This window comes from Chamaea fasciata, unplaced genomic scaffold, assembly GCF_029207755.1.
Source record: "Chamaea fasciata isolate MVZ Bird 193981 ecotype frontalis unplaced genomic scaffold, bChaFas1.0.hap1 SCAF_4, whole genome shotgun sequence".
NCBI lineage: Eukaryota > Metazoa > Chordata > Aves > Passeriformes > Sylviidae > Chamaea > Chamaea fasciata.
In genome coordinates, this window is record NW_027094089.1 from 72631733 (window position 1) to 72658989 (window position 27257).

General features: G+C 40.2%; 1 protein-coding gene across 1 annotated transcript in view; it reads right to left on the reverse strand.

Annotated features, from left to right (window-relative positions):
* RASGRF2 (Ras protein specific guanine nucleotide releasing factor 2) overlaps nucleotides 1–27257 on the reverse strand; it is a 114660-nt gene that overhangs the window by 12304 nt on the left and 75099 nt on the right. The window contains exons 18-19 of the mRNA XM_066181959.1: nucleotides 13424–13530; nucleotides 5379–5491 (exon numbers count right to left, since the gene is read on the reverse strand). Coding sequence (XP_066038056.1) covers nucleotides 5379–5491; nucleotides 13424–13530 — 220 coding nt within the window. The remainder of the gene's footprint in view (nucleotides 1–5378; nucleotides 5492–13423; nucleotides 13531–27257) is intronic.

Here is a 27257-nt window from a genome sequence, read left to right on the forward strand (position 1 = left end):
ACATGAACTTGTACCAGGTAGATGTGCAGAAAGCTTTAATGCCAGCACACCAGGGTTTCCTCTTGGTTCGCCCATTTGAGGGTTAGGCTGAAATTAAATGCACATACACACAGACAGGATCTCAGAAACCTCCATCCTTTCATTTACAGCCTTCCAAATCCACACAGAACACTTTTTCTTTCTTCTTCTTCTTTTTTTTTTTTTCCTCCCCCCCCCCCCCCCCCTTTTTTTTTTCTTTTTCTCCCCGTAAGGGCTGGAAACACCTTGTATCTGCCAGGGAAGGCGTGTTTACCTCTCCAGGAGAACCCTAAGCTTCTTGCCTGGATAATAACGGAGTGCAGCTTCAGACCCTGTAAATAGCCTGGCAATCTGTCCTGCAGAGCAGCTTATTTTGTGCTGTTCCTCATGCCTGATGCCTGCAGGAAGGTGTTGTTCTGTGACAAGAGCCTCTGGCAATGAAAACCACACAGGCCCTGTCCCTCTGCCCCAGGCATTCTCATCAATCTTGTAAAACCCATCATCTGAGTTACCTAAATATAGCTTCATGTTGGATCAGGTTCTCACCTTTGATACAGAAATCATTGTATTTGCTTAATATGAAATAAAGTATGAAACAAGGGATTCTTAAAAGACTGAAAACAGTTAACTTTCCCCCATCTTTGCCTCCTGATACTCTCTACCATGACATCTCATGTTTTATGTAGACTTTCCACCTGTCATTCTAAACAGATGCTTTTTTCCTAGCACAGTGGTCTCATGAAAAAAACCAAAACCAATTCTCCTTTTATTCATAAATATTCTACAGTGAAATCTGCAAAGGACAACAGACTGGATAATAGAAATTTTTTTGACAGCATCAATAGCAGCTTCCACTTCAGTCTGTGCTGTTGTCAGCCTTGGGACACCCAGTTTCAACAGAGGACTGGGGACACTCACTGGGCAGCCCAGCCCTGCTTGGACAGCTCCCACTGCACTCCCTGGAGAGCTCCTGGGAGCTGGGAAGAAGCAGATGCTTGTGGAAAGAGTCACAAGAGATAGCAAAGGCAGAGAGGGGCTGTCCTGAGCAGTGTCACCCTAGGGAGGACTGAACAGGGTGACACCTCCAGTAGCTTCAGAATCGAAGGAAGAAAACGTAAAAGAAATATCTTTCTAATTCTTAGAATCACCAGTTAAGATTCTCTCTCTCTCTGTCTCTCTCTCACTATTCGTCATGCCTGACCAGGCCAAATATCAAAATAATTTTCTACTTGAAAATATTAGCATGTGTCTTGTCCTTTTTTTGTGGTACATAAAACATATAAAAATATTTAAAAGCTACTGCAAGTTAGAAAGCCTGAAATGTGTTGTTTGGTTAGATCATACAAGGCAGGAGAACTGTTCATCCATCACATTCTGACATCTGCATATCCCTCGATTTATGCTTAGTCTGAAGAAGGAAGAGCTGTTTCTTGAAGCAACCTGTTTTTCTCCTCATAGGATTATCTATCAAAGTTATTCACTGATGTTCAGTCTGAATTTATACCTTCCTGCTTCATTATCAATTAAATTTTATCTAGATTTCAGGGGTTAGTAAATAAGGCTGATAAAATCTCAAGCAAAGCATACATTGAGAGCTTTGCCTAGCTTTCAGAACAGATACTGAATTAAAAAAAGCTTTTTTACCCTGAAGAGATACCCTGTCAGTCCACACAACAGAAATCCCATCATGCAAGAAATACCAGCTGCTTTGTTTGATGACTCAAGGCATGAAGCAGCTCAGCATCTCCCATCAACATTTTCCTTGTCATTCATATTCTAAACAGAGCCTTTCCCAGAGCTGACTGTGATGTATCTTTGGAACACAAATCAACTTTTCCTGCTCCTCTCATCTCTGCTAACAAGGAGATGGATTTTCAAAGGATGTGCATGCATGCAAAGGTTGGGGCAGTTTGTAAAAAGACATGTTTTTACCCAAAATCCTTCAGGAAGACATAGAAAATACCAGTGTTAAGTCTCAGAAACCATGACCTTTTTTTCATGAATGTTTAAAGCTGAATTTTTACAAGAAATGCCTGTCCTAAGCCCATTCTGCATTTGTCAACCTTTCAGACTCAAGAGCAGGGTACAAAAACTGAGATGTGGGGAAGCCAGGGCCTACAGTGACAGCTGACACGCAACCCAGAATTCTGATGGAATATATGTTTTAGATAAAATGCCTGCAGCAAGCACCTCTGCAGAACAACAAATTTTTATAGCACTCACTTAGCAAGTGGGTGAGTGACTATTTTTATGAAGGGCACATCAACTGGATTACTCCTTCCCATTTTCAACCCATCCCAGAGAAACCTTTTGAATGAAAGTATCATCAAATCTTCCAGTTACAACAGATCTGTGCTTTCTTATGAAAAGCATGCTGTCAGAAATCTTCAAACAAATTGGTTTGTAACAACAGTAAAAAAAGCCTTTCAGTTCCAGGTGATTTATATTTCCCCTCTAGGTAGTATTAGATAAAAGGTCTCAATTCAGAAGGAAACCAGAAAGATGACATCTCTCCAAGGAGCATGGCATAGGCTGAGATTGTCTCCAAGCCAGACACTGAAACAGGAGCCAGGAGAGGAACACAAAGCCCAGGAGCACCTCTGCACATTCTGCAGGAGGACAGACCCTGGATGTCTTTAGGGCATACAGGGGGATTCACAAGTCTCTGCCTGGGTTCTGTCATTGTCCATGGAGAAAGAGCCAGGATGCCTAAATTCAGTGAATTTTGGTGGAGAGGGTCTTCTCCATGGCAGGGAGAGACTGTGGCAGGAATGCTGCATTCCCTGCCTCCACTTTGTTTTGTGGTTTGGTGCTTCAGGTAAACACAGGGTCCCCCAACAGGGTTCTTGGGTAATGCAAACCCTTCATAATGGCTCTTAGAACCTATGGAAGGCTGAAGAACTCACGAAATAATTTCTTCCATTGCAGGCCCTCTCTCCACACTCAGAGCATTCACTGTAACCTGACATGACAGAGAACCCCCACTGCAACGCAGAAAAGGGAATGATGCTGTGGGAGGGACCCTGCAGGACGTGAACCACCTCTTCAGGGTGGCTGAGTGGAGCCTTGGCCTGAAGCTGAGCAGTTCTGGGTCAGCAGGACCATGGTTCCTACAGTAAACAGTGATCTCTGGAGACCAGAAACAGCCAGAGCTCTCTAGTCTAGGGCAGAGGAGGTTCAGTCCTTGGCCTGACCTACTGAACCAGCCAGGGCACCATGATGCAGAGAATAAACCCCACATCATCACATCCTCCTCTTGCACCACATCCAGCACTTCTGGTTTTAGTGGAAATGTAGAAAAAGCTGTGTTCCTCCGGCACTGGAAACCAGTTTGTCTTCTGGGTTTGTGTACTTGTGTTGTCAGAGAGGATACAGGCAGATCAATGTCACCTATCCTGACTCTCTTCGTTTCTCACCCTTCATGAAATCAGTTCCAGAATTGTACAAGGATATTTTCAACCTGCCAGGAAAGCTAAACCCCCTGACAGAAGCTATTCCTCCATTTTTTATTCTGATTATTGCAACGTTGAGTTGTCAAAGACCAGCTGGTTCTGTCTCTGAATCCACCATCACGCTGAGGAGCTGGAGGAGCAGAGGGACTCCTGGATGCCCCAGGACTGAGTGCTCACAGTCTCCACAGGGCAGCAGGTCCCTGTTCCCACCAGCAAGTCCATCGGGGTTTTTTAAAGCTTATAAATATTTCTATTTTAAGAACGTGCAATAAAAACTAAGGACTATGGAAGAGCAAAGGAACGTGCACTCCGTTGTCAGCATCATAGATAAAGTTACACACAAACAGCTGCAGATTATTCCTTATATCCTGTAATTCCCTTTACTCAGTTAACTATATAACCTTGCTGAGAGCCTGTGTCTCAGCAGCAATTACAGTGCTTTGTTAAACTCTGGAAATCACTCTTAATTACCAGACATTTCCCTGAGGTGATTGGAACACCTCCCTCCTTCAATGAAAGGGTGAGAAATTATATTGGAATTTAATCCACATAGAAGTAAGATTGAATTATTTCACATCAAGTTGTCCAGCATCCATATATGTTTAGCAGCACCGCCAGTCTTGAAGAGCAATAAAGGAATTTTTAGCCAAAAGAAAAAAATGGTTTCCTTTCTTTTTCCTTTAAAAAAAATAGAACATGAAATTTCAGAGAATGGTGAAAAATTCAGTCTGAATTTTTGAAAAACTTGGAAAAATGGAAGTATCTGATGAACTGTATTCATTGGTGTATCAGACAGTGTGCTCAGGTACTCAGTAATCAGTTCTCGGAGGGGAGAGAGGACAAACAGTAACAACCAATTCCTAGAACAGCAGTAAAAGGATGAAAAAGGAGTGAATTCACTGTTTACACATAAATACACAGGTTCATTTTTTGATGCAACTGCTAGTGGAAATTGGCTAATTTGAAACTGGGTACAGGAAATTATTGACCAGCTTGCATGGTTAAGGCCTAAAAATCCATCCATTACTCTGCCAGGAACAGCCAACTCAGGCTTGTTTTCAAACATTTCCTTGAGAAGCTGAAAGTTTTAAGGTAATTTTACCCACTGTGAGTAGAACTTTTACTTCACACACATTATCAAAACCAACGTCATCCTCATCCTTCTTGCTCTTTTGACTTGCTGTCTCTTCTAAAGAAACATATAAAATAGACTTAATGTTTTTACTTGGAATAGCAGCACACACATTATTATTAGAAGGAGGATTATTTTTGTTTATGTAAGAAGGTGTTTTTAATTAGAACTTATCAGTATTTCTTATCTTTTGTTTGATATTTGTCCTCACAAGTGAAAGTTTCAGCCATTTTTTTTCATACGTCTGTTGGAAATCTGTAAAATGGTCTTAGAAAATTCAGGTACACTCTATTGATTGCACACTTATTGGTTTACCTGCAGAATACTTACATAAATGTTAACAAAGCACACTGTAGATTTATCTGTATTTTTCATGATGTTTTATTTTAATCACTCCTCAGTCTGTAAATGTTTCAATTAATTTATTTATTTAATCATTGCTTGGTCTTTAAAGGTTTACTTCTCCTCAGGATTGTAGAACAATGTACTTGAAAATCAGCGGCTATAAAATACTCACATTTTGTAGACAGAGCTGTTTTACTCATACTTGAAGGCTGAGCTCATGGCTGTCAGCTGTTCTCCAGCAAAGCTTTCCAATACAGGTATTTTTATGAATGAAACTTAAAACAGGCTCTGTTTTATGGCTCATAAATCACTTAGTAATCCTTCAAAATTAAATACACTGGAGGAAAACCCAACCCTGTGAATTCTATGATACACAGTCTATCTCACGCTGTGCTACAGTTCCCATGTGAAATAATTAGAAATGCATTTACCTCAGTATGTTTGCAGTAGCTTTCCTTTCTTGTGGCAGAAGGTCAGGGTCTCTTAAAACTTCCTCCAGCAAATTTAACACATTCATTTTCAGCTCGTTGTTCAGCTCAAAATCCTGAAAAGGAAAAAAGTTTTACTACCTTTAGTCTTAACAGTATTGATCAAGCAACTGAAAGGATATACTTTAATGGGTTTACCTTTATTTGTTCAATTAGTTTAGAATTTTTTTTTAACTACTATGTTTGAAAATATTTAGAGAAAGCTGTGGTAGCAAAACTGGCCACAAAAGTAGAATTTCCCACAGGCTGGGATTTTTCTCCTTTTTGACCTTTGCCTTCTGTGTGGAGATGGGATGATCATATAACCTTCTTTTTCTTAATTATCACTTGCATCTGGCCAAGATCCACAACATCTTCTCTCCTCCTCTTTGTTTCATTGCAGTTCTGGAACCAAGACCCTCAGCTTCCTCTCACTGCTTTATGGAGTTTCTCTGTTCATCTGCCTCACCTCTGGTGTTTCATATCTCATACCCACCTTGTTGGAAACATCTGCTTTTTGTGGACTACCCAAACTAATAAGTTCACTAAATAAGTTGGCCCTGCACTGAAGAGCTTCAGCATTTTTATTACCTCTGGGGCAGACTGATACCTGACACAGGACTGCAGTTCAGTGACATGCAGCAACCACTTACTCTGATCTCTGAATCTGGAGAAATCACAAGAAGGGAGTATTAGACATTCTACATTCACAGAATGTACAAGCTTTGAGGTGGGAATTTACAGGCAAGTCTTCCGGTAGACTCCAAAAATTCTTGTATTTAGCTCAAAGCTAGCATTTTGATAGGAAAACTAAATCCGAACCCTTCAGCTGCCTGGTGCATCACAGATCTTCCCTGATAACCCACAGCTACTTGCAAGCAGGACCATGTGTGTGCAGAGCTCCCTCTTGTTTCCATGGCAACAGGAGGCACAACGTTACTAGAAATGGGGAATATTTGGCACCTCGGCACAAGAGCATCGTGTTTCATTCCCAAAGAACCCCCACAGCCCCTCCAGTGGTCAGGGGGTCTGGAGATGTGTGCCTTTGGGAGTAGTAGAGCCAGACCTTGGGTGAGCACAGCCCAGGTGAACCCAGCTCAGGTGAGCACACCTGTGGGAGCATCAGAGGCCTCCCACAGCCACCCAGACAGGTGGAACCACATTTGGATATGAGAGGGAACAGTTCAGACCATGAGGGGAATGAATGCTCACCACAGGACGTGCCACAGCCACCCTTACTGCATTTTTGAGAAAAGTTATTGCCCCAATGACAGAGCTCAGAAATTACCTACCCTGGGCATTTCCCTCCTGTTCCAGCACCTCCTCTTCACTCCCTCAGAGTCCCCTCCCCTGGGCCTCAGCTAAATAATACTCTTGAACTGATTAATATCTGTGTCTTATTTTTCTGGAGAAGTTTATCTGTATTTGAGGGTGTTGAAGAATAGGAAGCTGCAGCATTAAGCTTTGGATGGGGTATCAAACATTCAGCTCAAAGCCAAGCAAAAATTATTTCTGGGCATGGCACTCTGTTTGGTTTCTAAAACACATTTTGTAGAGCTGTGCTCTGAAATGCCTTCCTTAGAAGCTGTTTTAGCCTGTTTGCAAGGAAAGACAAGAGAACCTTTTCAGATATTTGGGGTATGGAAATGGGACTAATTAGAGAAAACACGAGGAATGTAACTAAACTACATGACAGCACTGTGCACTCCAGTGATTTCGAAAAGAAAAGAATTTGAGATATGAAACTATCAAAACCTAGCAAAAGAAGAAACCTTGAGTCTGCACAAGCCTAACCAACCAGTGTAATTAATGTCAGAGTTTGTCCTGCACACCTCAGTGGCAGACACTGCTTGAAAGAGGACGGGTATCTCTGCAACCTGTGCTACAAAAATATCCCAAATGGGTAGAACAGGTGTCCAGGAAGTGATACATCCCCCATCCTCATTCAGCCTGCCTGGGTAAAATCCTTGGGCAGATCACATCATCATGGTCAGGACTTTATCTCCAAGCACAGCTTTCAAACCACAACTGGTTGATTCTTTTCACTGCAAGACATTTTCAAGGTGTCTTGTTTTATTGAAATCAAACCTATGATCAAAAATCTCTAGGATTTTAGTTCTTTCATTTGCAAATAGGATGGGAAAACTTCTAATTATCAGATTCAGCCAAACCAAAGCATTCCAGTTTTGCATGTTTGCATGCTAATTCTCATAATAATGGGAATTAATGATTTGGTCATTAACATTAAAACTTGTTTTACTGAGTAATCTCCATAAGATAGTGCTGGAATTACTGGGGAAACTCAAATTTATAGTTTTCTTTTTTAAAGCAATGTCATCTGTTTCTCATAGTGTGATGAGGAAAAAAACCCTATGAAAAATGGTGGGAATCAGAAGAAAAATGAACTAATCTCTTTTTCTACTGAAGGTCATTATCTAAGCAGTACTGAGATTCCAGTGTGATGAGCAATGTATGAAAAAATAGGGTAAATATTGCATTTAAACATGTACAGGTACTGAACTTCTGTGGAGAAATGTTGACATAAATCTGATACAAACACAAAAATACTTAGCAACCAATTCTAAGTATAATTTTAAAATAACCACATAACTCTACATACATACAGATTATCTCTATCTGTATTATGGGTGTCACATACAAATATTTATCAGTACATACTATAGGACACTTAGATCTACAGGTAGCTATTTATGGCCCTAGATTTTTGTGTATCACAGCTCTCTACATAATTTTACACCACTTTTTTGACTTCTAGTTCTAATTTGCATATCAGAGAAGGAATACAGTTGGTCAGACAAGAATCCTTCAATTTTCCAGCAGGCACATTCAATCTGGCAGTGGTTCAGTTCTCCATGAGAGGGTCACATACCTCTAATATATTTTAGAGTCTACAGTAGCCTAAAGATTTGTGGGTATTACTCAGATTTGGAATCACTGTCCAGAAGAAAAGAGAGTGCAGCACAGGCAGCAGAAAGCAAGGAAAAAAAATTTACCATGCTAAGATGCCTTTTAAAACTAAAAACAGTGGATTTACTGTTAGCAGTCTATACAGAGAATGTATTTTCAAGATTTGACATGAGCTCAGTGAAGCCCCAGAAACTTTTCCCTTTCTTTAGATGTTCCTCAGTAAGAGGAAACATTCTGCATCTAAACAATGTGCAATGTTTAGAATTATTGAGGGAACACTGAACAATCCAGACAAGTAAAATAGAGCTAAAACATGGGAACATGATTTATGTTTGAGCAGGCCAGTGAGAAGAACTACACAAGGAGAGGAGGGAGGGAAGAAAGAGGCAGGAGGGGGAAAAAATGAACTGGAAGACTTTTTGCAAGGAATTTGGAGTATTTGTAAGTAGATGGGGATTGCCTGACAATTTCCATGTATCTGTTCTCATGCCAAAAAAGAAAGCAGGTAATTATTTCAATGGCAGCAGATGAGTCTTAATCTTGTGCACAGCAGATCAAACACTATCAGAGTTAAGTGAAGTTACTCCAGTGTTGCAGTCCTCTACTTTCATTTTGAAGCACAAAAACACTTCACCTACCACACACAATTGTGTCGAGCAAAATCTGTGTAAATTCACATGCAACAAAACATTGACACAGGTGGAAGACAGAGATAAATGGAATTATAACTGGCTTTCAGGAAAACTCATCCCTGAACTTGATACAAGCCTGGTTTACTTTAAGAAACAAGCTGTTTCAAGGCAGGGGCCACAGGTCCTAGAGGTCAATTTGCAGTGTAGTCAAAATACAGTGTATCTTGCTAAGTGTGGCTTATGTGTAGTTTGTTCATATTTCTACAAATAACCTTATATAAACTCACCAGACATCTTATTCATTACTTTATGTCATTTACTATGAGCTAAGTGGGGCTCATTTAAAGGATTTTCTATCTATTTTTTTATTCTAGTGAAATGGAAAGAAATGGAATTGGCCAACTTATGTGACCTAATGCTATTTTTAACTAACTGAAATAATCTTTTCTTGGACAACCCTCTGTCTCCAGGTGTTCTCCCCAATCCCCAAGTGCTGTCACTAACTCCCTGTGGCAATCCTCCTGCTGGAAGCCTGCCACAGCTCCGTAGGGATGGCCAAGAGCACAAGCTGCAATAGATACTGTCACATCTGGAGCTGGGCAGGCATTGGGCACACATCATGACCTATATTCTCAAAACTCAAGCCATGGTCCTCTCCCCTAGGCCTTCTGGTCCCTCCGTAACTCACAGACACTGTCTGGCAGCCAAGAGGCTCTGAGAGAACTGTTCCAGCTGAGATCTTCAGAGAAGGCAGTGGGAACAAGCCCTCAGCTGTCACTCAGAGCTGGGACGACTGGAGAGGCCAGATGTGAAAGCTTCCTCCTTGGACAAGCTCCACATAGATCTGTTTGCCACAGGAGCAGAAAGAGCTTCACTTTGCAACACAAGTGTTTAGATAAAAGGCAAGGAAATATTGTTAAATAAAACAAGGCTGCAAGGCCTCGCTTGGATAATCGAAGTCATACTGAGACTTTCTTTCTCTGGCCTCCTTTTGCCTTCCTATTTTTCCACGTATGCAGGAGCCAGTGGGAGTTTTATCCTGGTGAGCCCTTTCTGTCCCCACCAAGGATCCTGCTCCCTGTGATCCTCTGCCTCGTCATTTGTGTGTTCATTGTTTACAACAGGAGAATCCTGCTCTGCTCCTCACAGTCACATTTCAAAAACAAACTGTAAACACGAGCATTCTGCTCTTATTTAGGGCAAAAAGAAAGCTTTGCTGCCTGGCAGGTGTCTGAATGAAAGAAAAGAAGAGGGGTATGGAATAAAAAGAACAGAAAAGTAAACAAAACAATCTGGAATACCTAAAGCTACCTTTCATACTGTGCTGGTTTGGGGTGATGAGCAGCACAGGCTTGGCTGCTCTTGCTCAGAGTGAAAAAAACAGAGAGGTATGTGTCACTTCACCTGGGGATGGCTTGTTCACAAACTTTTATCTGTGTCTTGACAGCTCCTCAGGACATTTATTAGCTCCTTGTGCCCTCCACAAAGGGTTGCAGGTCTGGCATTACCATGTGTATATTTACTTGAAATTTAAGTGAGGCTTCTACAGTGTATGGCCCAAGTATTAAGAGCAATTAATTAAAGAATTGTTTAGCATGATTTCAAGATAACAAAACCACTTTATGAAAGCCCATCCTCACTGAATAGGCTGATTTGTTAATTTTAATGATTCTGTTTTCTGCTCACAAGCAATTCTACATATTAAATGCTGACCATGCTTAAATAAATTGAAAAAAAAATATAGCAATGCTAAACCATCCCCAAGTATGGTTTAGACACAGCTGCAAGACAGTGGAAGCTAATTGATTCCATAGTCCAGCACAGACCTTCCAAACCCCAGCCAAGGATTTTCTAGAGCAAAGTGAGCAAACACGAGGACCTGAACCATTTGTTTGGATAATTCCTGCATCCCTCGGTTCATGCACTAACCCTGACCCATGCTCTTACACTCAGGAGAGCAGCAGGCTGAGCCAGCCAAAGGGTTCCAGAGGGAGGCAGGGAGGGTAGGGAATAGTGAAGTGGGATGATATGTGCCAGAGCCCTGGAACAGATGGCTGTGTGTGAGTCTTGCTCCAGTGCACAAGGCATTGGGACAACAATTTAGGCACTGGTGAGTCAGAGAGCACCAAGACAGAGCTGGTTGTGCTGCAGAATTGCTCACAAGCTGCAGCACTAAAGCAAGTCTGTAGCACCATCTCACAGCTGACAGAGAAATACACACTTTACACATCTATTGACTTTGATTCTCTTTGCAGCCAGTGATGAAGAAATGGCGTTTTGCCCAAAAAAAAGAGGGTTGTGGTTGGTCACCTTTAGTAGTGGTGTGGGCTGCTGATGACCACGAAGATTTCAGGACACTGCAAGGAGAACAGTCTCTGGACAGAGAGAAATTGCTATTTGGTGCTGGGAGTTTTTGCAGCAAAACCAAATGCAAAGCCAGGTAGAGGGAAAACAATATCAAAATTGCACTTTTATCTTTTCAAACATCCACATATTTTCACTTATTTTGCAAGCTGGGGTTTTTGGGGGATTTGTTTTTTTTTTTTTAAGTTGTTTTAGAATAAAACCTGCCCCTTCTTTTGAGAATCAAACCTACTCTTGGCTGAGGTGAAGGATGAAGGATGTCTCAACCAAGGTTGCTGAGTATCCAGAGAACAATGCAAATACCTTAAAACATACAAAAATTTCTGGCAGTTCTGTTGTTCTTAAAGAATTGTTTTGTCATTTTGGAAATTGAATAAGGATTTCCTCACCAGACACTGGTGGCTCAGGATCTGCAGTTTGTGTTGTTACTGCAAAATAAGCTTGGAGCTACTGCTCACCCAGGACTCTACATCTTTACTGCCAACATTTCACATTGTTTGGCCAGACAGTAACTCTTCACTAGTCCTCCTTAAAGTAGTCCTGTCCCATATTTTTTAATCAGTCTTTTCTCGTTTGCTCAGGCCTGTCCTTTCTCTCTCCTTAGTCTCACAAGTAAACAACACAAAAGGCTGATTATATACTCTGCTGCTGTAGCATTTCTTACTTTTCATGTCAAAGATCTTGCATTTTAAATTATTTGCTATATCGGAAGAACAATGGACTAGGAGAGCTAAAGAATTAAAATCTGACACCTTTGCCATGGAAAAAAATAAATGGCAGTGAGAGACCAGGGAGTGCAGGTAACAGCTTCCACTTTGAAAATGCACAATGAACTATTACTCATTATCTTTGTCCTCTTCGTATTTTTATTGGTATTTTTACAATACCGATTGTAGACATGATGCAAAAGCAGCTGCAAAAGAGTTCAGTGAAACTACTTGTAGACATTGCCTAATGCAGATAAAAGTTTCCCCATTTCCACAATCACATAAATTTTAATTAGCATGGAGGATCAACTCATGTCATAGAAGATATTTAATATGAACTGGAACACAATAAGCCCCTAGAGTAACACAAAAACTGTAACAACAGTCTGCTGCCACTTCTGTTACAGCTCAATATTTGCTTGATTCTAACTTTAATTTAACAGGGAGTCAAAACTTGGTGTACACAGGCTGCTTGCAGTAACTTGAAATGATTAATCATTCCCGTGATACCAAGAGAGATTGCAGTTATCTCTTCTGGGCTGTTCAGCTTTCCAAACAAACCAATTTTCCCACTTACATCTCTTAATGAGTTAATTCTCTAGCAAATTTAGCCTCCATGAAAATTAGACCCTTTACATGGGAAAAAAGGAATTGATTTCACATGAGAGAGTTTGACATTGCTGCAGTTAGCTTTTGAGATGAAGTATCCTTTATTAGCAGCATGAAGTGACAAAGTAGCCTTTAAGTGCCATGATGCACCATCTGCACAAGCTGTACAAAAACCAACCTACCTTCCTTCCTTCCTTCCTTCCTTCCTTCCTTCCTTCCTTCCTTCCTTCCTTCCTTCCTTCCTTCCTTCCTTCCTTCCTTCCTTCCTTCCTTCCTTCCTTCCTTCCTTCCTTCCTTCCGTCCTTCCTTCCGTCCTTCCTTCCGTCCTTCCTTCCGTCCTTCCTTCCTCCCTCCCTCCCTCCCTCCCTCCTTCCCTCCCTCCCTCTTCTATCTCTCTTTTTTCCTTCCCTTCCCCTCCCTTCCCCTTCCCTCCATAATTTTCAATACTCTTCTGCAACCATGTCAGATTCTCCCAGCATGTTTCCCACCTGCCACCCTCAAGGATACTTTTATCTACAATATTGCACAAACCACTTGGATTTCTTCCCCTCCCATCTCTGCCACCACCATTTTGCCACCACAAACCAGACCCACAGTCCTGCCAGGCCCGTGGACGTGTTTTCCCATGCGCAATTCACCGCAAATAAATAAATTACTGAACTTCTGCATGAAAATGTAAGTACTTTAAGACAGGCAGAGCAGTTGGGCCAGGCTGCCTGTGGCACAAACAGTGTGAAATATTGACCCCTGTGTGTTTGAGGGGGGATACCTGTGAGTGTTTGGAGACCCAGTGGCGCAGGACGTTGAGGACACGGTTGGTGGCGGCCCTGCGGATGATGAACTCCTTGTCACACGTGCGCTCCGAGTTGTTGAACCCTGCAAACACAAACAAACCCACGCTGGAGTCAGTGGGGAATATTTAAAAAAAAAAAAAATTAAAATACAATAGAGGTGACTTGGGTAAACTGAAGGCCTACAGGATATTTATGTCCAATAAAAGGAAAGGCGCCTGACAGACAGTGAAATATGAACGTCTAGACCAAAGAAATTCTGCAGTGTCAGTGCAACACAGCCTTGCTCATCATATACAGCCATCTTCTGGGGTCAGCACACAGCTTTAGAAAGGTGAAGAAAAATTGCCTGTACAATTAACTTTCAAGGCCTTCCTTTGGTGTGGAAGAAATAAAATTAAGTGTATCAAGAAATAAAGTGAATTTAAAAACAAAAAACAAAGAAGGATTTTTTTTCAGAATGGAAGAAATTTACAGCAAGGAAACGGACCAGACCAAAGCTAGGCCTGTAATTAAGCAGATTTAAAAAGTCTGTATGATTTAGAAAAGCGAAACAGATAAATTTCAGAACTAGTAAAGAACAAGGGGAGGAGAAAAAGGTCAGCACAAGAAATCTTCCTTCACAAGACCAGCATTGTACAGGCTCTACTAATCAACAGTTCAAATAAATTTGGGGGTTTTTACCACTGGGATGGCAATAATATGGGAATATATATAGAAAACACATTTATAGACCCAGTTGCCTGAGAAGTAAGATTTTCCAGATGCAGCATTTCCCCACTCATCTTTTATGGTTCCATGGACAATTTTTTAGTTTGTTTTTGTTTTTTTTTTTTTTTTTAAATAACAAATAAGAAACTTTTTCCCTACATTCATATAATTGCTTCTCTTTTATCAAAAATAAAATCCATATGCTAAAATGATTTATTATAATTTTAATAATAATGAAATCATTACACTAAACCCCTGAATGTCTTTTTAAAAATGGTAACTCTGAAGATAGACTTGAGAAGTGTGCATTTTTCTAAGTGTCTGTCAGATTTCCTCTTGCACTGTGCTGCTCTCCTTTCTACTCAGTGCAGAGTCCAGGAACAGCTGGGTACACCCTCCCATATGACCAGTACTTTACTATTTTTTTGGCATATAAAAGCTGCTCAAAAGCCCATGTTTTATTATAAATAGCACAGGCAGATTAAACTTCTATTTATTCTCTGATAAACCCATTTGAGAGTTTTCTAGAGGCTTGTATTAGTTTTGCACTATTCTTACAACAGACAATCCAGAAAGTCCGAACTGCTGCTCTGTATTTTTGGCAAGATAAGCAAGACAGGAAGTGTTTAACTGCAGTCTCACATACTTTACTGCAGGTTACACCCCAACCCCCAAATGTATTTTCTACCTACACCTACATTTCATGAGCATTTTTAAACTACGGCATATTCCACTGTAGATGGCATCTAAGATTCAATATCAAAGAAAGTTTAATATTGAACATTTTAAGCAGTTTCATTTGCCCGTAAAGAGAAAAATAAAGAAAATCTCTGAGGCTTTTCTCTGCAAAAGGTAACACAGGCAACATTTTGTGTGTTAATTTTCTATGCCATTCACAGTTAACCTACTGCAGAAGCAATTAGGAACAGACATTATAAACTGTTCAATTAGCCACTTAATTGCAGCAATGAAAGTCACAATGAAAATTATATATTAAAGCAGCAAAGTCTTTACCAAGGTAACATTAAGGAAAAGAAGTTCAGTAAGCTTGGAGGAAAAGAGAGAGAAGCCTACAGAGACAGTTTTCAGTGAGCTACAAAAAAAAAATAAAAAGAGGGAAGAAAATGAAAGCCTCCAGAGATCACTTTAGCAAACCCGTATGGTCCTTAGAATTTCATAAATTTTTAAGCAGTAAATCGCTTGTTGCAGAGAATGAGCAACATGTTCACCCAGATCCATGTTCTCTGTACTTAATGTTGATGTGTTGAACAAATAAATGGAGATCTCCATTTGTGTGAGAGAAGGACTGAGGTGAGCACAGCTGCCCCCTCCTATCAGGGAGTTGTGCAGAGCCAGAAGGCCCCCCAAGCCTCCTCTGCTTCAGGCTGAGCTCCCCAGCTCCCTCCACACCTCTACAAATCTGGATGTGTACACTGACAAATAATTTAATTGGGATTCTGGATGGACCTGCTCACATCCAGACCTCATGGTGAAACAACCTGAAACACTCCATGGTAAATATCTGTTCCTCTCCTGAAGGAAGCAATCTTTCAATCTTTGAAATACCAGCAGTATTTCTAATTATTAATCATCTAAGTGGGCAGCTGCCTCAGTGAGTGCTACTTTCAAGTAATGTTTTTCACCATTATCTGTTGAAATTAATATGTACCGGTTCCACAAATAGTATCTTCACATAATGGTGATGCAGAACTTCTACCACAGGCTGTCAAACACAAAGTTAACCTGACAGCATTGCTAGTTACAATGAATTACTTCTTTCAGTATTATTTAATCACTCTGTTCATGTACTTGTCTTCAGATTGTGTTACACAAAAAATCCAGTCTCACCTTCACGTGTTTTCTTTTGTACACTTCAATAAAAACCTGGTATTTTTATAGCTTCCTCTATTACCTAAGATTAAAAATATAGGTGCTGAATAGACATAAATCTCCACATTAAATACCTTATTTAAAATCTAATACTTTTATAGCTTCCACTATCACAAAAGATTTTAAAAAAATATGTACTGGATAGAGAGATAAATTACAGAAATGCACCTTTAAAATCCACCTCGCTCCAGAGGAACATTTGTATCATGGTAAATTCTGGACCATCTACTTTAAAGAAATTAAACATGCACACGTTCTTTTCTGTTTCAGCTAAGATGTCAAAAACTCTCACTCCAGTTACAGTATTTCTGCATCCAAGAGGTGACCCTGCCCATGGCAGGGGGCTGGAACGAGATGTCATTAGGGTTCCTTCCAAACCAAATCATTCTAAGATTAGTCTGAGATTAATAAAACAGCACATGATTCCTGACCATAGTAATTAACTTGTCCAAAGTTTTGATGGAATAATAATAATAATAATAATAATAATAATAATATTCACTTTTAAGGGCTTATCTACACAAAGAGAAGTCCGTTCACAAGAACTGGTGCAAGTTTTTCAGAGTCATGAGGTTTCTCAAACCTCAAAGCAAAAAACTTCATTTCAGCGACTGATTTGATAAGACTGATTGACTGATCAATGAACTACCCTGAAGTCTCACACTGAAGGTGTGTTAGCACAGAGCAATAGGAGAAAATTGTACTTCAGACTTTGGGGAGATCCCAGCAAGCCCCACAGAGTCCCAGGGATGTGGAAGGAGAACATTCAGGGCCCATCAAGCACATGACAAATAATCAAAACTGATCTCTCAACATCCCAGAGTTGTAGGCCAGCTTCACCACTCAGCCTGGCTTGAATCCTGACACCTTAGCAAACACCAGTGCTGCTTTCTGACCTGCATAAAGAACAAACATAAACCCCAGGCTTGAAGCACAGCACTTTTCATCCACTAAATTAAACTGAAAAAGCCTCTCCAACCTATGCAGCACAAAAGAAAAGGCTTCCCAATGGTCAAGAAGCCCCCAAAAAAGGAATTCTATTTTTTTTTTTACCTCAACATACCTAAGAAAGTTTGCATGAGTGTTTATAGATTCCCATCCTTATTGGTCATACGCTCTCAAGCAAGTAAATGGGTTTCACACATTTTCACAGAAAGATGCCAGAAAGTGAGTGTTTTAGTGTTGGTAAGAAATCTAAACTGCCAGTGATCCTGCCCTCCTCCATTTCTTTATTTATGATATTGGGCTGTCATACATTAGTCAGTCAAAGAATGGCAGAGCTGGAAAAGGAAACCATATGAACTGTGATGAAAAAAGGATGAAGGTGATGTGATCACATTCGCTGTGTAAAATACAGCATATTTGCTCAATAATACAGTCCTTCCCTTTTTTTTTTTTTCAATTATTATCAAATGATCTTAGACTTCTTTCCCAACCTAAACCGTTCTGTGGGTTTTTGTATGAGCATTCTGAGGCTTAAGAGCACTAACTGCAACATTTAGTCTTTTGGCTACCTCAGTTTGTAAGAGAGGAACACCTAATAATTCACTCTGCCAGGCTTTGAGTTTGTTCCACAAAGGGTTACAAACTAATTCAGCATCAAAACTGACTGCTAAGAACCAGTAGCAATCCAGAGTCTGATGCATTTCAGGCATTTTATTTCACTTTCACTGGTCCTTGGAACATATGAAATCATTTTGTTCTAAGAAATATGCCACTGAAAATCCCTGTTGCAACCACCCACGTCAGAAATAATTCCAAGTATGTATTTGATTCTTCTGCCTAAAGCCTCTGCCACACATACAATCTAACTATCAAATCAAGTCAGGGGATTATGGTTTTAGTAAGGTAAATCCCAGGGATTCACATGGACCAGCTGATGTATAATAGTGTAACATAGATAGAGACCTAGTGACTGCGTTTAATTTCTGCAAAACATTTAAGAGAAAGGTTGGTAAACTATTTTTAAATGATCCTTGATTTAGAAAGGCTTTTTCTAACCAGAGAAATTTAAAGAACACAGCATTGAGATGAAGCAGTCATGTCAAGTTTATGCAGTTAACTTGGACTAAATCCAGAAGTCTAAAAATACATCAGTCCAGTGAAATAATTTTAGTTAATGGATGGAAGAGAAAGGTAAGTGGCTAAAGAACACCTTCAAGATCAAGATAGTATTTTACCTCATTGTAATAACACTAGGGTTGCTCTGAGAATTATTATAATCTATGAGATTATATGCTTAAAACATGACTACCACAAAGAATGAAAATATTCCTTTAAGCTCAAGAAATTTGCAAATTTGAAGATATGCCCTTCAAAAGTCCTTAAAAACAGGGTTGCTGCTATAGCTATAATTATCACACATTCTTAAGATTTCTGGTTTTTAATAGAAATATTCTCTCAGGAGAGCACATCAATCTCACTCTTGAAAAAGAAATTTTTTAAAGTTGCTAAACACTGAAAATATACTCCCCGCAATGAGTTACACAATTTATTACTAAAAATCAGTAGCATCTTAAAGTAAAATAACCAAATACCGTGCATTTTTGTAAGCTAAAACCCAGCAGCTATATGAGATCATCCTGTCCTATTCTTCTTTCAGCACCAGAAAGAGAGAAAACGTTTGGTTAATGTCATAACCAAAACCACTTGTATACATCTTCAAAATCATGTCTGTTTGCACACAAGAAGTGTTCGTGTGTGCATCCATGGGTAAACCCACAAGCCCAATTTTTCTGGTGAAGCTCTAGACAGAACCACACAAATCTTGTGCTTTTGTTTACAGATGTATCTGTAGGAAGGAGCAGATCCTGAATTTCAAAGGCTGTTGCTGCCAATTGTTTTTTTAGGTTTCTGAATACCATGACAAATGTACAATGTGACAGCAGATTTTTTCCTTTGACTTACATAAAAAACTATAGGGAAAAACTGACAAAGAAGAAAAGCCTTTCTGAACAACCCTTAGCAATTATATTGGCAAATCTTTAGTACATCTTAGACATCTTTTTTTCACTTCAATAATGTTTGAATTATCTCCTCTGAAAAGTGACAAGAATGGCAACACTGCAGCTGATATTTCTTTGCATTTATACATCTGTCTGTACTCCTGCGACATCACTTAACTTTCTGGGAGGAGATAAGCAATTTTTATCTATTGATGTTTTTCTGCATTTCAAATGATCCCTAGGTCTTGATTTCCTTAATGACACTTCTTCTACACTTATAACTTGCTCTACCATCAATACGAAGAGTACAGCAGATATTTATTGCATAATGTTCACAGTCTTTTCAAGAACTATTCAAAGGAAGCTTTCAGATGCTTAAAATGCTCAGTGTGCCCTACCACAAAGAAAAGGTTAAAATACACGCTGTGACAATGTACAGATAAAAAGAGAAAATCACATAAAATGGCTTTTGGAATTTTTACCTTTAGTTCATTAAAGTTGAAGGAAATAGTTTGTGAGATTATTCATGTTTTTATAATGTCAATAGGAATAAAGGTTAAATTGAAAGGAGGAGATAATTGCAAGGAGCCAAATGTATCATTTTTCAGACCATCTGTGAACAGAGCGTTTACTGTCATGAAAAACAAAAGCTGGCAGGATGCACACCAGCCACCAAAAAATCTCTGAATAAAATGTCCATCTCACAAGCAGCTTTCAGACCATTTAGGACTGGGTTGTAATGGAAGCTTAAACAAATATTAATTATGCATGCAACACTTGGGTGTAGGGGGAATGAAATGAAAGAAAAAAGACATAAAATACTCCCCAAACTTCTCTCCCCACACCAATGCAGCTGCTCAGGACTTACTGAAATAGGTCAGGAAACAAATGTTTCACAGCTCTGTAACTCAGGAAATGTCCATTGAAAATACTTATTTCCTGAGTAGCTAGCTCTTCCAACAAACAAGAGTAAGATGTTAATTCAAAATAAAGGAACGAGTAAGTAAAAGCAGGAGAGCCTAAATTTCTGCAAAACTGGAGGAAAAAAATTCATCGTTATCTTCTATTTCTTAATTCCCAGAGCAGGGATCACATGAAGCAAAACTTTAATTTTCAAGCCATTGTCTAAGAAAACTGCAAATAAGATTCAACTGTTTAGCCAATTACCTAAAATTGCAAAGCAAAAATTTTTTGTTAAAATCTGTGAATGAGCAGCCTGGAACAGGGATCCCATTTGCCCCCTGCCAGGGCATGGCCACCAGCCCCTGATGACCCCAACCCCAAAGAGACCCCATGTCAGGCACAGCCCTGGTCACTTTGCTTTGGTAACTACCCCTGGGCAGCTTGTGACAACCCTGCAGCCTCAGAAAGGGACACTGCTTGGGGCTAAACCAGCATTTTTTTTTTGTCACACAACCATTTTCAGCAGGGAACAGCATCAGCTGTGAAGTAACTCAGTGAACATTTCCCACATGGAGTTTTTTTAATTGAGATGGGAACTTCAAGGAAGTTCAATGTGCAGGCCTCAGTACCTCTCAAACCTCTGTGAATTTGCAGAAATGAGTCCGGGAAACTCATTAAAATGTGTCCCCAAGAGGGAACAAGTGCTCACTTCCCCAGTTCCTGCCTAGAGCCATTAGTTACATAAAAATGACACTGAAAAAGGCTTCACTGTCCTGTGTAAAGGATCAGGGGAGGTTAACAGATCCTACATCTTTATTTTCTGGGAACTGAACATGTTAAATCCCTGACAGAAGAGGGGCACAGGGAGAGTCGGAACACAAGCAGGATTGATAAACTGGATACAATTTGATGGCATCCGGTCTCTCTGACAGCAGATGAGGTGCCCCTAGACTCAATCCTGGAGTTTCACATGAGAACCCATGGCCTGAGGAAGAACAGATAAAATTAGTCTTCTACTAACTGCTTAGATAAAGTCCCATCCTAATCTTTACTTGGGATATCACCATCAAAATTGTTTTCTTTCATGTCTGGAGTCAGAAGGAGGAAGTTCCACAAAACTTTCCCAGTACAGGAATGAGATCTTACAGAAAATTACTGGAGTGCAGAATTACTATTATAAACAGCAATGTTTATGGCACCACACTGAAAATCAACTACAAAATTACACACATTTTCTGGTTTTGCTTCAGACATGGATACTTCTATACAAATTCAGGAAGAAATATACACCTCTCCAAAGGTCACAGTGTAGCCACTAATGCAATTTGAGGCATTTAGCACAGCACAGGACTGGATTACCCAGCCAGTCACATAATGTAGAATCCAGCTCGAAATCACATCAGATACTGTTTGCTTGCCTTTCACATAACACAGTATGGAAATATCTCTTTCTCTCCCTGTCTCTCACAATGGAAAAAAAAAAAATCCCTGACAAGCCTTGCTTAATTCTAATATTTGCCAAATCCCACATTAACTCAGCTGCACACACCAGAATCTCCATGTCAGGAAACATCATGGCATAATGCCACTTTATTATTCCTGTGTTCAGGTTCAGGGAAATTCTCCCTGAATAGGACAGCTGATACCCTTGAAAGCAGAACTATATATATGTCTCTGTGTGCAAGACAGCGACAGCCGAGGAAATTCTGCATCTGTTTAAAGCATCATGTGTGTTTGTACAGAGTTTTCCATCTCAGGGCCCAGCAGTATCCTGCTGGGAGTGTCTGCATTGTGCTGCCCCTCCAAATCACATCACTGAGCTGAAGGCTGAGTGCACCTGGCAGCAGCAGGAGCAGCCACTGTGCCCCCCTCCCAACACACACGGGGCCTGAGCTCCCTGCCATCACTTGGCATGAGCTCTGTTGTTCCATTACTCCAATTAGTGCTTCTGCCAGAACAAACAAAACAAAAATATTGTTGCACTGGGAGCTGGCAAGTTGTTCAAATAACTGCAGAACAGCTCTGCTGGTCACAACCCAAAATAAGCCAAGCAGCTCTCCCTGAAAACTTTCGTGCAACGTTCTCATGATATTTTGATGCTTTAAAATAAGCAGCCTTAATCAAGCTGTACCTGATTTATCAGAAGGGAAAGATCCCACTGTGGATCTTTATGAAATGTGAATTACTACTTCCAGCTAATTTTCATCCCTCTAAAATTGTAAGAGTAATCAAGCAGGGCTAAAGTGTGTCAGACTGAGAGCTCACAGGACTCATCTGGCTCAACCTCAGTGCTTATATAGCTTTCTAGAGATTTGTCCTGCTGGAAACCACAGCTGTAATTTACAAAGGTCCATTTCTATTTGTTATTGCTGTTACAATTGGGTTATGTTACAGATGACAAACTTCTACAGCACCTCTGAGGAGAGGAGAACTTCCCACGATAATTCCAGTGGCTACTGAAGTTGACACTTTCACAGAAGTATTTCCACACTGCTTATCTTCAACCGCATTTGGCTGCTCTAAAATTGAGGTTTGGCAGATCTGCATCCCAGAAAGTATTACAAGGGCCTACAATGTTTCACCCCAGGCAGTGATCAAAAATATAGTAATAGCCACTTCAAAATAAAACAGACATTTACAATGCAAAAGGATTACACACTTCCCTTTGTACATCACCTTTCACTAATGCACAGGTTATGCATATAGCTAATGCACTAAAAATCAGTGGAATGTATCCTATCTTTTCTTACAAAGTTTAAGGTTCAGAAAAGAACTTTATCCCTCCATAGACAGCGACATGAAGGCAGGTCTATCAATCCAGAATCCACAAGCTGTAATAAAGGCCTTGTCCGAAGGGCAGAACAGGCAGCGGGAGCACATGGCAGTAGCACCAGGACGGACTTTTGAGTGCCCAGGTATTGAATTGCTCTGAAGGATGATACCACTTTCATTTAGCACTGCAGCAAATTAAGAGCAGGTTTTGCACTGGCTGCAGGGAGAATCTGCTGCAGCTGGAAAGGTCTGGTTGCTTCTGCAGGCAGATTGTGAGAGTTATGCAAAAGCAGAGGATGCCAAGAAACGGTCTAGGCAACAGTCAGATCAGTTTCTCTAGCCTAAAACAGAGAGAAATTTAGATTAAGATTTTTTTCTTTATGAAGAGAGAAGGAGGTAAGTAACTCAAGCCAAAGGTGATTTGGCACCAGAGATGAGTGCAGTCAGTTAATTGAAAGGGGTCATATATATGCAATCCATTTTTGTATCACAGCTTCAACCTGTCATTTTAATCACTCCTTTAAATCACTGAAATTAGAGAGATTAAACCTATCTATCCTTCTCACTAGCCCAGGGCAGATTTTCCTATGTGTATATCATTATTTGTCAGAGATAGTCCCCCAAAGACTTTTTTTCCCTGCTTCTTTCTCATCCTCTGCCTCTCACATGTGCTTTAAAAAACAAATGCTTGTACTGAGGAAGCCAGGCCCTCCTGCCAACCACAGCTCCCATCCCACTCCCTTCCTGTCCCATAATGTCACCTTCTTCTGGTGAGAAATGGGACCTTCTCCTCAGCGTGGTCGGCAGGCTGGAGGAGGAGGAAGGCAGCTTTGAGGCACGCTGGAAATACAATGTACCAGCTAAAATCGTGTGACAGAGCTGCTGAAATAAAGCTGCTGTGTTCATAAGGGAACAGATAGTTTGTTTTGGTGGAAGTATCTGCTTCTTGTCTAATATTACTTGTCCATGTGGGGAGATCTTTACCGTCTAGCTTGAGCTGAGGAAGACATAAGCTACTCAATGTTCTTTTAACCTATCCAGTACAAACGTTAAAGGAAAAATACCCTAGATTAGTTTAGATCTTGAATTCAAGTTTTTGTCAAAACAATCTCCTTGAAGCTCAGGATAAGTACAACTATTTCAAAATAAAATGACTGATTTTGGAATCAATGACTTTCTATCAAGTTGTGTTAGACATTCTCAGGAGAGAAGGAATCTATATGTTTCCTATGGTTATGCAAGTACTTCTTACCCTACAAATTGTTAACAAAAATGGCATTATTTCGCTAACTTGGCTTCATCCATATAAATGTTCAGAGATTTTAAGTAAAACTCAAATCTCCTCAAGTCACAGAAAGCACCTTCATACCTTGTGAGTGTTAACAAGTATGAGGGCCTGCAGAGAGAGCAGTTTCAGTAAATTAACACTAAAAGGCATTTTTTCTTTAAAAATCATAAAATGATATGTTACTAATGCTGGCACTGTGCACTGATTCTCCACAGAACAGATGTAAATAAAAAGTTAAGGAGTGAAAAAAAAAACAAAACCAAAACAATAATGTATTTCAAAGAATTGTACAAAAATAAACCAGGGAAATTCACAAGTTCTAGAAGGCATAGGTGGAAGAAATAATTCTCCATGTAAATTGTTTTCATCTAGTGCCAGGGTTTGTGTGGGTGCTGTGTAGATTACACTGCTGTTGCTTAACTGCTGTAACACCTGTAGGATTTCTGCAGCAAGACTACAGATGATTGGTGAGTATTTTGGCAGGAGGTTCCTCTCCCACGTTTCCAGTCTCACTGCTTGTTTTGACACTGGCTGTGTGACAGACTTGGAGAGGGGAGGAATTCACTCTTAAGGAGCTGGGCTCCCTGCAGCTGCAGCTCTACTCCAGGACTATTCATAGCAACGCTAAAACAAGGGATTAGCAGGATACCTGGTAGGATGAGACCACTCACATTCAAACTTTTGTAGGGAATTTTCCATACTATAAGGCAGACGCGGGAGCAGATGTAAAGAATTTCTGTGTGGATTTTGGTACTGATTAAAGCAGAAATCAAGAACGAGTTTTATAGAGGTGTATAAATAGAGGGAGAAGAAACTGCTGAAGTCCATTCCTATGTTAGAATCTGTTAGTATTGCTACACTATTTTTATAAATTAGGAAAGGAATAAGGTGTGCAACAGCCAATTAATGGTGACAGAACATTTCAGCTGCAGCAAGCCATAAGCCATCCCTCACATTCCTCAGAAGACAAATGACACGTAAAAGACAGAACCTACTCTATTTATCCCTACTGTGAATATTATCTTCCATGCAGGCCCCAAGCTATGCACCTGGAATGCCTCATTTAATTTTCTGTACTTTCACTTCATGTTTCTTTTTATCTTTATCATGCTGTTAAAATAAATAACTAAGATGCAAGTTTTCTCAAACAGAACAGAAAAAATACATTTAAGATAGGTAGAGATTAATATTTAACCAAGCAGATGAATTAAACAATAGGAAAAGTACCACAGCTTGGTTGGCATCATCAAAGCAGCTAACTGCAAAGTAAGTGGAAATAATAGCAATAAAATCAGTAAGTTAAAAAACACTTGCTGAAAGGCATAAGAACCTGAGCCATCCTGATTTAGGGAAAGGTTTCATTCACAATTTCATTTCACCACCACAGGCAATGCTCCCCTAGGTGCTTATCTAAAGAGAGATAAAACCAATGCACATCACATGAGAGCTGTCTAGCGCTTTGCATACTTATCAGTTTATAAAGTTATCATTACATGAGGACTGCAATGCTGAAATACCATGGCCAGAACGCTCCACAGAAGAAAACTGCATGTCCTTCATGGCTGGTTCTGAGAGAGTGTGTGAGCACAGGCCCTTGCTGTGAGTCTGGTACCCAGCTTGTCTCAGTGTATCCTAGTCAGAACTGGGAGATGGGGAGTGGAGAAGAGCTATGGCCTTATACCACAGGAAAACAAAACAACCAGCAGTAAACCCCAAAGATCCCCAAAATAAAATAAATTACTAAATAAACCAATCAATAACTTTTTTAAAACAACACCAAAACACAAAATGGTCAGAAGGCTTCAGGGAAAAGTGAGGACAGAAGATATAGAGGTGACTTGTACCACCTCATATTCCCCCACAACCTCCAACTGATTTCAGCTGCTGGTCTGTTCTATTTTGCCAGTCTGGTAACCTCAAATGATCCCTGCTTACAGGTAACTTTCCACTCTGGAACCCAGGTGAGTCTGTTCTCTTTCGAGTGTCCCTGAGCAAGCCTCACTGAGCTTTTACTGATTGCATGAAGAGTCACAAACTCCTGCTCATTCTGAAACCTGGCCCCATGAAAACCACCTGATGTGTCCTACGTCTTGCATCAGAAAAGGCAGAAAATCAGAATCATAGAATCGATAGGGTTGGAAAGGACCTCTTAGAGCACTGAGTCCAACCTTTTACCCACACCATCATGTTCACCACTGCTGGTACCCTTCCCTGGCATTCAGCCTTTTACAGAATGTTCTCATCAACTCTCCAGCCCTCTCTTCTCTAAATTGCACATGCACAGAAGTCATTTCATACCTCACCTCATCCTTGACTGCAAACTCCCAACCTTTTCTGGCTCTCACTCTCCCACCTCAATCAGGATTGTACATCCCCTTGAATACTTGCGCAAATTCTGCATTTGCATGCGGTACCATAATAGTCTTCCCTGTTCCTTTCAATACAATTCCTGATGCCTTCTTTACCTTTCTGGCTCCTGCTGAGCACCAAGATCATTTCAGGAAATGACCTGTTCTCATCCTCAGTCCTGAGCCAAACCTTTCAGGTGCAGAGCTTAGACTGTTTTGCCTCGTGTGCATCACTTGGTATTAATCAACACTGGATTTTATCTGCCACTCTACTCATGTTCCACGTAGGAGTATTGTAAATGACACATGTCGCAGTGTCTGCGGCAGAGAAGCCAAGGAATGACTGAACAGAAAACAAAAAACCCCACCAATGTCATTCACTGCCCAGAACTGATTGACTGACTGGTCATGTCCATCCCACAAAACAAACGACACCAGAAACCACCAGGGGAAAGAAAGGTATTCTTTTAAAAATCTCACAATCATCATAACACACATAGGAAATAAATGAAATTTGGTTTAGCCAAATTTGAACTTCATGACTCTGCAATTTTAGCACTATCTCTACCATGAACAATTGCACCAAGCTACAAAGCAGGTGATTCCATGGTTTAAGGTCTGGTTTGTAACCTTCAGTTATTCTACTCATTACAGGTGGACACTGGATTACTCTAGCCTACCTCCTGAGACTCAAAACCACACATTTTCTTGTCAAATCTGCTGCACAGCTTTCTGTTTTTTATATCACTTGGGAGAATGACCTTTAATGAAGAACTCTCTTAAACAGCAACATGAAAAAGAACTTATGTTAGGAATGTTGTTTTTCCCTTTCAACATTCCCAAGCTTTGATGTTCCTTCTAATGACTGTGTAATTGAAGATTGTATTTTCTCTCATACTTCAATATTATGAATATTGAAAAGCAGTAATTTTGACAATACAAAAGCAGTATTTTT